Source organism: Anoplophora glabripennis, unplaced genomic scaffold (genome assembly GCF_000390285.2).
Source record: "Anoplophora glabripennis isolate ALB-LARVAE unplaced genomic scaffold, Agla_2.0 scaffold371, whole genome shotgun sequence".
Classification (NCBI taxonomy): domain Eukaryota; kingdom Metazoa; phylum Arthropoda; class Insecta; order Coleoptera; family Cerambycidae; genus Anoplophora; species Anoplophora glabripennis.
Genome location: NW_019416511.1, coordinates 321,043 through 332,981, shown reverse-complemented (window position 1 = coordinate 332,981; position 11,939 = coordinate 321,043). Strand labels below are relative to the sequence as shown.

The 11,939-nt window shown below is 33.0% G+C and overlaps 1 protein-coding gene across 1 annotated transcript; it reads right to left on the bottom strand.

Annotated features, from left to right (window-relative positions):
• Nucleotides 1–579: 579 nt before the first annotated feature.
• Nucleotides 580–5,188, bottom strand: LOC108906563 (matrix metalloproteinase-24-like). The gene is made up of 4 exons (XM_023454795.1): nucleotides 5,162–5,188; nucleotides 4,878–5,111; nucleotides 747–1,514; nucleotides 580–588 (listed from the first exon to the last, which is right to left on the bottom strand). The coding sequence occupies exons 1-4, from the start codon at nucleotides 5,186–5,188 to the stop codon at nucleotides 580–582; spliced, it is 1,038 nt and encodes a 345-aa protein (XP_023310563.1).
• Between the last annotated feature and the right edge of the window lie 6,751 nt (nucleotides 5,189–11,939).

The window sequence follows — 11,939 nt, the reverse complement described above, 5'->3', positions numbered from 1 at the left end:
TATGTGGTATCTGAATAACCACAGAATAATAAACATGTATATGTTTAGGCTCATGTTTATTTTAAAAAAGTACTGTAGTTTGCAGTAAAAACATTTTCGTTGTATTGTGCCATCACTATGAAATCAGTGTATTTATATCTCACAGGACCATACATTTGTCCCATCACTAAATACAGCCAAATCAACATATATTTATACAGGTTTTACCAGATATTAGCTCTTTCAATAATAAAACAATTGGGCGAGTTGCTTTATACATGTATAATAAAATAATAGCCTGGTTGTTTAAAAGGGCGGTGCGGAAAAAGATTCAAACAGTTTTAATCAGTCGAAATATCAGTGTTTAAGATGAACTATAAGCGACAAACATAGACCTCATAGTATGGAATTTAATAAGATTCTGGTACGGTATTATCGGCTTACTGAACTACTGGTGTGGTTAACCTTGGTCGTCAATGTATTGTTTTTATAAGGTCTCTAATTTGCTGTCAAAAGGACCTGCTCGTATAAGGGCTCCTTTAAACTCGTTAAATTCATACAAAAGGTATATAAAGGTACATAAAGAAATACAAATTTCCATTAGGGTATCTAAAAACACCATTGAAGCCTATTGGTATCCCCGGAAACAGCTCGGTAATCATACCATAATTTTTCAGCTGATATGTACACTCATCGATTTCGGCATAGTAATAATTATAATAAAAAATATATGTTCTACCTGAATATGTGTTAACTATACCCTGTACCTTAACAACGTTTTTTAGCCCTAACATTGTTAGGGGGATCTTTTTGTATCCATGTTTGATGCGGAGGCTGGGAAACTCTACTATATAGTAATAAACCCCCGAAATAACGACAAACTCCTCGTTTGGCCTTTGATAAATGAAATCGATAGGTGCTATATCCGTATATGATGAGACTCTAACTGCTGGTCCATAGCTATAGTTTTTTAACTCAACAATCCATAATACCTCCCCGTTGAAAATATAAAAATGGTGATTAGACGTTATCAACATTTTTTCAGGTTTCTTAACGTCACACAATCTAGGTAACGGACCTGTTGTTGTAGTAGGAGGGTTTATTGACTTCACTCTTGGTATTGGGGTGGTCGGAGTATGCGTAGTAGTACTTAACGGGGCGCCATATAAAAATTGAATGCCATGTACATCGTCTTCTCCAAGAGAATAGACCGTTTTGAACCAGGGATACATTATAACATTAACATCAGTAGTATGCGACAAGCCTAAAGTATGCCCGATTTCATGCATAAGAACAGGAAGTAAAGCTACTGTACCAGCAGGGCCCGGCTCTAAACCTTCATACCAATGTTCCTCCGAATCCAAATGAATTTCTTTACACTTATCATCGGTTATAGGAAAATATGCATGAGCCAGTCTTACTCCGGGGCCATCAAAAGGAAACTGACAAACTCCTTTCATACACTTCCAATAGTTACTGTGGGACCGTGGGGTGTAATGTATAAGAATATTCGCCTCGTCAATAATACGTGTTTTCTTGAACGTTAAAGTTGACACATCAGACCACATGCTAAAAGCCCTCTCCGCTAACCGAATACCTGTCGCGGATCCTCGAAAATACCAATTTAAACGTCTTTTTTCCCATGCATGAGAAACTGCTACAAAATCTGATACTATGTCCGGTAAGCCACATCGAGGTTTTAACATCATAAATTCCGTTTCATTGTTTTAAAGTTCCGTTAGCGACTATATGAGCATATTTTTGAAATGTTGGTAAGGCGTCAGAATAGTCTCAGATTGTTATATCTGTTGTGCTGTTAGATAAATAGCCGTATGTTGTTAAATATTGTGTCACATTAGTTGGGACTGTTGTTAAATAATCTGTCACATTAGTGGGGACTATTGTGTACACCACAAATAGCAAAAACACTACACACAACATTTTATATATTTCACAGAAATTGAGAACAACCGCTGTTTAAGAGTTAGCTATAACCCTGTGTTTATATATATGGATATTGTAAAATACAATACTCATAAATTTGGACCTAACCTCGGAGAAAAATAACTAGACGGTAGGTACGACATACGACTAATTTCAAAGACATGTACCAATATAGGTATGTTGTTTATATTAGACGCCATGGTTATGCGGTATCTGAATAACCACAGAATAATAAACATATATATGTTTCGGCTCATGTTTATTTTAAAAAGTTCTGTAGTTTGCAGTAAAACACATTTTCGTTGTATTGTGCTATCACCATGAAATCAGTGTATTTATATCTCACAGGACCAGGTTTTACCAGATATTAGCTCTTTCAATAATAAAACAATTGGGTGGGTAGCTTTATACATGTATAATAAAATAATAGCCTGGTTGTTTAAAAGGGTGGTGCGGAAAAAGATTCGAATTAATCAGTCGAAATATCAGTTATCAGTTACGATGAACTATAAGTGACAAACATAGGCCTCATAGTATGGGGTTTAATAAGAATCTGGTATGGTATTATCGGCTTACTGAATTACTGATGTGGTTAACCTTGGTCGTCAATGTATTGTTTTTCTCTAATTTGCTGCAGAATATCGGAGGTGCAGTTGATACCGAAAAGGCTTAAATCAAAAGGACCTGCTCGTATAAGGGCTCCTTTAAACTCGTTAAATTCATACAAAAGGTATATAAAGGTACATAAAGAAATACAAATTTCCATTAGGGTATCTAAAAACACCATTGAAGCCTATTGGTATCCCCGGAAACAGCTCGGTAATCATACCATAATTTTTCAGCTGATATGTACACTCATCGATTTCGGCATAGTAATAATTATAATAAAAAATATATGTTCTACCTGAATATGTGTTAACTATACCCTGTACCTTAACAACGTTTTTTAGCCCTAACATTGTTAGGGGGATCTTTTTGTATCCATGTTTGATGCGGAAGCTGGGAAACTCTACTATATAGTAATAAACCCCCGAAATAACGACAAACTCCTCGTTTGGCCTTTGATAAATGAAATCGATAGGTGCTATATCCGTATATGATGAGACTCTAACTGCTGGTCCATAGCTATAGTTTTTTAACTCGACGGCCCATAATACCTCCCCGTTGAAAATATAAAAATGGGGATTAGATATTATCGTTAACTAATGTAGTGCATTACATCGCCGTTATTATATAGGATGTGGTTGTAAAACCGGTTAATGAATTTTATCAGAGCTGGTGAATAACTAGTTAAACCTGTCTAACAATTTTTGTCATGGGATGTCATGTAAAATTAAGCAGTACGTAGTAGTTTCACTAGGCACGTTTTGCACATTTCCAGTTCAATTCTGAGAACAACAGATCCTGATTGAATTGTTTCTTTTTGACGAGAACAATCAATGTGTGCTATAGGTGAAGTTTTTTTAAACTCTTTTGGGTTATATATCGGTTCATTTCCTGTTTCGTAGTATGACTGGCGAAAATTTGAGAACATTTCATATAGTGTTGCATATTTATTGTTTTTAAAGTTAAGAAATAGATCGGTGTAGGGATATCTCTCAGAATTTAAAAATGCCCTAATATTTGTGAGATTGACATCATCAAATTCTGGAAAGCGACAATGATATGGGGTGGAGTATCTAGTTTAGTGGTTGTTTTGACAGGCCAAATATGTCTTGTAGTTTCGGTCAGAGAGGGATATTCGACTAGCTCCCAACTTCTAAATGGAAGCAATATTTCAACATTTTTATCTAAAATTTTTGTTAAAGCCAATTGTTGTGAGATTCCTACGGATACATGTGGAACCCTCCAATAAAGTTTTTCAATAGTTATCTTAGGTTTTTCCGTTTCGTCGATAGATGTTACTGCATCCAAATCATTACTACTTCTAATCAAAACTAATTCTTGCTTCATATTTAAAATAATTTTTCTATAGTCTTCAAAAAAGCCTAATAACATCTTAATTGGGATGCACACATTAAATTTATTAGTGTCAGGTATAAAACCTTCTTTTGGGAACCATCCAGCATTTTGAAGCTTTACGCTTTCAGTTTCATTAAAAGATAAATACCCCTTAAGTGTAGACGTCAGCCCAACGTTTCGGACAGAATCTATAACAATCCCGTTCATTTCGCACCGGATTTCTCTGAAGAGGTAACTGAAGGCATTATTTACAAATTTTACCTGAAATCGGAGTCCCATCGTCCTCTGTTAGATTTCCCTCTAAGTACAGCATGCTTCCGCATGGTTAAGTGTAGGCGTCCAGTTCTTATATTGGAATTTTAATTTCATCATTATAATCAAATTTAGAGGTCACAAAGGGTTGGTAATTATGATATGCCAAGTCAACGATGGAATTGTCTACGAGGGGACGCTGAGTAACATTTAAGATATCCATTATTCGAGTACTTCGAAACCTAGAGATTTTAGGAACAGCTTATTTTCACTTGTTACTTTGTTAGTACTTCGTTTGGAACTAACTGGAAATTTACTTTTCGCGACCTTTTATAATTACGCTTAAAAATTATATTGTAGCGAACAACCATGTTTTATGAGAGCTTCAATAGACGTAGTGTTACCGTTATGACTTCCTCGCGAAAATTGACAAGATGTCCGTCCTGATCGAGTATTTTAAGAACCAAGTTGCTAATAGTTTTGATGAATGAATTATATGAACTGGTTGACCATTAAAATATGATCCCACAGCTATATAACAGTCTATGCATAAACCATTAACCTTAATTATTTGAACAGAAAAATCTAATTCGTTTAGCTGATTGGCTTTGACAACTCTTTTATTAAAACCCAAGAGACCTAATGATGTATCCCCTATAAAATCTATATCGACATTTATGTTAATTTAATTTAGACCCCAATAGTTCAGCCTGTTTTTTAGACAAATTCAAATCACGTACTAAATCGTTTAAATCACTTTGTGTCAATAAATGCGGTTCTTTTGAAGTTGACGGTTCATAACTTGGGTCACTCTCTTGAGATACCTCATCGTGTTGACTATGAACAAATTCCGGACTAGGAACAGAATCCTGCCTTTCTGCTTGATTTGGAGGCTTTGGCACAGGTAGTTCGGCACTATGTAGGATTGGTCTGTTGGCAGATGAGAAATTTGGGTACTGGACAGTGTGTTTGAACTGGTTGTAACGCTTTTTGTTTGAATCAAACAAAAATAACAATCACTTACATGATCTTTTGGTTCCGTCCAAATCATTGGTATACCAAAAGGCAAATGTCTAGATTCTTGTTTAGACCAACCTAATAGGAGTCTCACACACGTTACACAACATATATGTGGAACCCAGGATTTATCTTGGTGGCGCACAGGAAAACCAAAATAGTCTAAATAGCACTTTTCAATTAATGGCGTAAATTTCCGACGCTGAGATATAAAAGTTAATTCTCCACACACAACAAAAACTGTCCGGGTTATTAAAATACTTTCGCGGCATATTTACAATGTAATAAACGTAAGTTAGTTAAATGCAATCGTTATACAGTCGCCTAAATTAAGTTATTCAAACAAAAACACGTAAATGAGGTCAGAAAAAAACTGGATGTGACTGAAACAAAATAATAATTATTTTTGAATGAGGGTACATCAAAATAAATAAAAATCATTACAAAGTTGGTGTGACAAAAACAGTGTTTACCAGTGTATATATATATATCTTTTATTTGATTTTTATTTATTTATGTTTGTTTTCTATTAATTTCTGTTTTAGGTTTCAATTTAAACTAACTTTGTTCTCTAACGTCTGAATTGTTTGTCTACATGTGCTTCTTAGTTTTATTTTTGAATTTAATGTAGCTTTATTAGACCCTACCGGTCGTTTGGTATTTAGAGGTATTTTTGTATCACTATTAGAATAAAACCTTACTGATATATATTGAGATGAAACCAGATTAATGGGATAAAAGTAAAATTTAAATTTAAATCGTTATGTAAAAGGCAAAGTGGCAAAATTAATGGTTGGAATTATTATTTTAAAATTTATGATTGAGTTGATTATCATATTAGTAAATAGATAGAAAATAAGTTAGAATAAGAGGTAATAAATGATATTAAAAATAAAAGACGATTTGTAGATGAATTAAAATATATGTCAGAAAAGTGTCAAATTTAAAGTAGAATACACAAGGATTATGTAGTTATTAGAAAGGGCAAATAATATGAGAAAATAAAAAAATATTTTGAAGTATAAGATAAAATTGAATGTAAAGAAAGNATGTATGTATGTATGTATGTATGTATGTATGTATGTATGTATGTATGTATGTATGTATGTATGTATGTATGTATGTATGTATGTATGTATGTATGTATGTATGTATGTATGTATGTATGTATGTATGTATGTATGTATGTATGTATGTATGTATGTATGTATGTATGTATGTATGTATGTATGTATGTATGTATGTATGTATGTATGTATGTATGTATGTATGTATGTATGTATGTATGTATGTATGTATGTATGTATGTATGTATGTATGTATGTATGTATGTATGTATGTATGTATGTATGTATGTATGTATGTATGTATGTATGTATGTATGTATGTATGTATGTATGTATGTATGTATGTATGTATGTATGTATGTATGTATGTATGTATGTATGTATGTATGTATGTATGTATGTATGTATGTATGTATGTATGTATGTATGTATGTATGTATGTATGTATGTATGTATGTATGTATGTATGTATGTATGTATGTATGTATGTATGTATGTATGTATGTATGTATGTATGTATGTATGTATGTATGTATGTATGTATGTATGTATGTATGTATGTATGTATGTATGTATGTATGTATGTATGTATGTATGTATGTATGTATGTATGTATGTATGTATGTATGTATGTATGTATGTATGTATGTATGTATGTATGTATGTATGTATGTATGTATGTATGTATGTATGTATGTATGTATGTATGTATGTATGTATGTATGTATGTATGTATGTATGTATGTATGTATGTATGTATGTATGTATGTATGTATGTATGTATGTATGTATGTATGTATGTATGTATGTATGTATGTATGTATGTATGTATGTATGTATGTATGTATGTATGTATGTATGTATGTATGTATGTATGTATGTATGTATGTATGTATGTATGTATGTATGTATGTATGTATGTATGTATGTATGTATGTATGTATGTATGTATGTATGTATGTATGTATGTATGTATGTATGTATGTATGTATGTATGTATGTATGTATGTATGTATGTATGTATGTATGTATGTATGTATGTATGTATGTATGTATGTATGTATGTATGTATGTATGTATGTATGTATGTATGTATGTATGTATGTATGTATGTATGTATGTATGTATGTATGTATGTATGTATGTATGTATGTATGTATGTATGTATGTATGTATGTATGTATGTATGTATGTATGTATGTATGTATGTATGTATGTATGTATGTATGTATGTATGTATGTATGTATGTATGTATGTATGTATGTATGTATGTATGTATGTATGTATGTATGTATGTATGTATGTATGTATGTATGTATGTATGTATGTATGTATGTATGTATGTATGTATGTATGTATGTATGTATGTATGTATGTATGTATGTATGTATGTATGTATGTATGTATGTATGTATGTATGTATGTATGTATGTATGTATGTATGTATGTATGTATGTATGTATGTATGTATGTATGTATGTATGTATGTATGTATGTATGTATGTATGTATGTATTATCTTACAAACCTAAAAAGTTTAAACATGTTTTATTTTGCAGGTACCGAGGAATGTTGAACTATTTGAACTCACGGACTATATCCCGAACAAGTAGCTGTTTTAATTTCAACAAACTATTAGTATACAATTAAGCCTTAGCAATTAAAATACCACATTTTTTGATATAAGTATCTATTAATAATAATTATTATTTGTTTAAAACAGTTTTATTTTTTTAGTTAAGACAAAACTATAGGTTTTATGGCTACCCTTTATCCGAAATATATGAGTACTTCTCAGCCCTTGTTGGTACATATACGGTAACTTATCTAACACCCGGAGATAGAAACACAATACACTATAAATAAACTGAGGCGTTAAGGCTAATAATTGTCTTTTATAAAATAAAAGCATCCATCGATAAAAACAACCGTTTTTAGATACTGGTTGGTTTTGAAAATATTTAGAATTAATACATATTCGTTACTTAAAAACTCCAGATATTTATGTATACGGGTATGAACTCCATATATAGTAGTAGCAACTACTACACCTCTAACTAATTTACATGTTTTGCATAAATAAACCATTATAGCTGGCATGGCACAATAAACGCATATCTATGAAACGGTTGAAATGTTTGAACATAGCCAAAACACGTGTACCTAATTATACTCATGGCAATTAACAAACATATAATAAATACAAGACACGTTGCCAGAATGCAGCAACGTTGTTACTTATTAAAACGTAGGTTAAAAATACTCCAAAATATGCAGTTTTCGAGTGTAAATACAAAACGTCATACACTTATCAGGAGCCAAAGTGATCTAAATACCCCACGAACTACATGACCTACACGTGTCAGCTTTTGCAAATTTACAAACCTCGTATAAATATGTACAAAACACTTGCCAGGTGCAACAAAGTATTTATCTAGTAGGAGGGGTGATAAAATATTTAAACACTGTCTATTTCCCATATAAACACAGGGTTATAGCTAACTCTTTAAACAGTGGTTGCTCTCAATTTCTGTGAAATATATAAAATGCTGTGTGTAGTGTTTTTGCTATTTGTAGTAAGGGTGGTGTACACGATAGTCCCTACTAATGTGACAGATTATTTAACAACATATGGCTATTTATCTAACAACACAACAGATATAACAAGCTTAGACTATTCTGACGCCTTATCAACATTTCAAAAATATGCTCATATAGACGCTAACGGAACTTCAAACAATGAAACGGAATTTATGATGTTGAAACATCGGTGTGGCTTACCGGACATAGTGTCAGATTTCGAAGCAGTTTCTTATGCATGGAAAAAGACGTTTAAATTGGTATTTTAAAGGATCCTCGGCAGGTATTCGGTTAACGGAGAGGGCATTTAGGATGTGGTCTGATGTGTCAACTTTATCGTTCAAGAAAATAGCTATTATTGACGAGGCGGATATTCTTATACATTACACCCCACGTTCCACAATAACCACTCGAAGTGTACGAAAGGAGGTTGTCAGTTCCCTTTTGACGGTCCCGGAGTAAAACTGGCTCATGCATGTTTTCCTATAACCAATGATATGTGTAGAGAAATTCATTTGGATGGTGAGGAACGGTGGTATGAAGGTGTAGAGCCGGGCCCTGATAGTGCAGTAGCTTTACCCTGTTTTATGCATGAAATCGAACACACCTTAGGCTTATCGCATACTACCGACGATAAGGCTATAATGTATCCATGGTTCAAAACGGAATATTCTCTTGGAGAAGACGATGTACATGGCATTCAATTTTTATATGGCGCTCCGTTAAGTACTACTGCGCATACCCCGACCATCCCAATACTAACTAAGAGTGGAGTCAATAAACCCCCCTACTACAATAACAAGTCCGTCACCTAGATTGTGTGACGTTAAGAACCTGAAAAAATATTGATAACATCTACAGATACAGAAATATCTTACGCGCGTAAGTACATGGAAAAACTTAAAGAATTAAAAAAAAGATCTAGATTTGTATTGTTTAAAAGTTTCCGTGTTGAACCAATTATCGAACTTAAAAAATATCTCTTGTATTAGATATACAGGGGTTCAAAATTGAAAACAATAAATTACTAATTAAAGAGTTGGCTGCGTTTGATGGTGAGAAGATGTTTCATTACCTGTTTAAAGCACCCTTTCCGTTCAATATGTTGTCACCACAGTTTCAAAAGCAAGCACTATGGTTAACAAAAAATCACCATGGTCTCGACTGGAACGCAGGTTTCGTACCATTACACAAACTTGGAAAAATCTTACAAGATATGCCCAATCCAACTGACACTATTTATGTAAAAGGAAGGGAAAAGGCAGACTACATAAGAAAATTTGTTCAACTTCCCGTAGTTGAACTACCAGAGCAACCAGTATTACAAAAAGATACACCAAAATGCTTTTACCATTGTGAAAATTATTGTTTTTGTGCTCTTTCAAATGTGTATTTTTTTTTAATACTTTTTGTAATCCATTTAATTTCAATATATTACATTGATATAAATTTTTTTTTCATTTCAATAAAACACAATATAATCATACATTTTTTTATTAAGGTACACAAAATCTTTGAATATATATTTTTTGTCTGTGACTACTATTCAATACAGGATTTATAATATTTGACAACTCAGCTATTTTTCTTTGGAAACGCTCTCTATCACATGCAAACGTTTCCCAGTATCTCTTCCTAGATTCATTATATGCAAACTGCCAGGCTTACAAGGATGTATATCTTATTATCTTTTTCATTAAATGTAACTTTTCTCATTACGATCACACATAGCTTCAAATATTTTTGGATACAAATAAATTAATTCCATAATCATGGAGACGTTTTCACTATTTCGATTTTTGGACGGTTGGAGTAGATTTAGTGCATTTTCAAATATATTTCCTGCATATGTATGCAATCCTTTTTGCACAATCTTGAAATAGTTGGTAAATTGTAATCTTTCCAGAATATCTAGTCGGTACTCGACTAGAGGTGTACGTTCCCATAAATTGCATATAGTTTCCCAAGGTATATGTAGGAATTAATTATGTTTCGAAATCTTTACAACTCGAGAATTTTGCACCTGCTCAAAATCTACACGAAAATTTTTAGTTTCTATGGAATCCATTAAATCGTTACTACAGAAATAATTAGTAACAATTCCCTGATATGTTAGAAAATATTTCCATTCTTTTCTGTTGAATAGTATGACATCACATTTATTTCCAGATAACTTTACAGATGGTTCGTAATTAAAATCATGTGCTAATCCCATAGATAAAAATTTGGTTCTTGATTTGTTTAAATTAATTAAGTCTATTTGAGATCCGGTAAATCAAAAATATTAGTATGATACATTTTACTAAGAAGCTTTACAAACTAGTGCTTATATTCTATCCAAAGTGGAGGGGGGGGGGTGGACTCCCCACTCTCTGATTAGAACTCCCAGCTCTCTGATTGGACGGATTAGAACTCCCGGCTCTCCGATTGGGCGGATTAGAATTCCCGGCTCTCTGATTGGACGGATTAGAACTCCCGGCTCTCTGATTGGGTGGAGGGGAACTCCCCGCTCTCTGATTGGGTGGAGGGGGCGGGGCCACCAAAAAAAAAGTGGTGGGGTGGGTGGAGTCAAACTCCCCAACTTACACTACTTTGATTAACTATATGAAAACATATCTATTTGGCACCTGTTAATTGTTGTTGTTGTGTATACTTCTGAGATGAAAGCCAATACTCTAGGCTGGTACATTTTTCTAAAGAGATTAATTAATTAAACATGTGTACGGATAGAATATGGTTCGTAAGATGCTGTCAAACACAGAACTACTAAAAGTACCCACAGTCTAAGCTCGTTTTGATTGTGAGCTATATGTCTGATTGTACATTAATTTGTGAGAAGCGCTGTTGTTATTGTTTTTAATTTTAACATGAACAACAATACTATATATATATTGTATCTCGCCATACTAGGTATTAAGCTCGTCACCCATTGCGGTGCTGCTCACAAGTTATTAAAATTAACCGAATGACATATGACAGGTATTTGACGGTTTGTATTACATGTCTAGTTTTCCACAACTCGGTGAGTTTAACCAAGTTTACAACGGAAAAATTTATCATTGTAAAAGATAAGAACGTCCGAAGGTTCAACTTTAGAGGTAGAGTTCTGGATTTTAAAGTTCCTGATAATGCAGATCC

What these genes read in the sequence shown, in the direction of transcription:
- LOC108906563 (XM_023454795.1), bottom strand. Translation starts at nt 5,188, where the DNA reads ATGATTTGGACGGAACCAAAAGATCAT. An exon ending in GGACGGAACCAAAAGATCAT is followed by an intron (nt 5,112 to 5,161) that starts GTAAGTGATTGT and finishes CGTTACAACCAG; the next exon opens with TTCAAACACACTGTCCAGTA. An exon ending in AAAGTGATTTAAACGATTTA is followed by an intron (nt 1,515 to 4,877) that starts GTACGTGATTTG and finishes TTAACGTTCAAG; the next exon opens with AAAACACGTATTATTGACGA.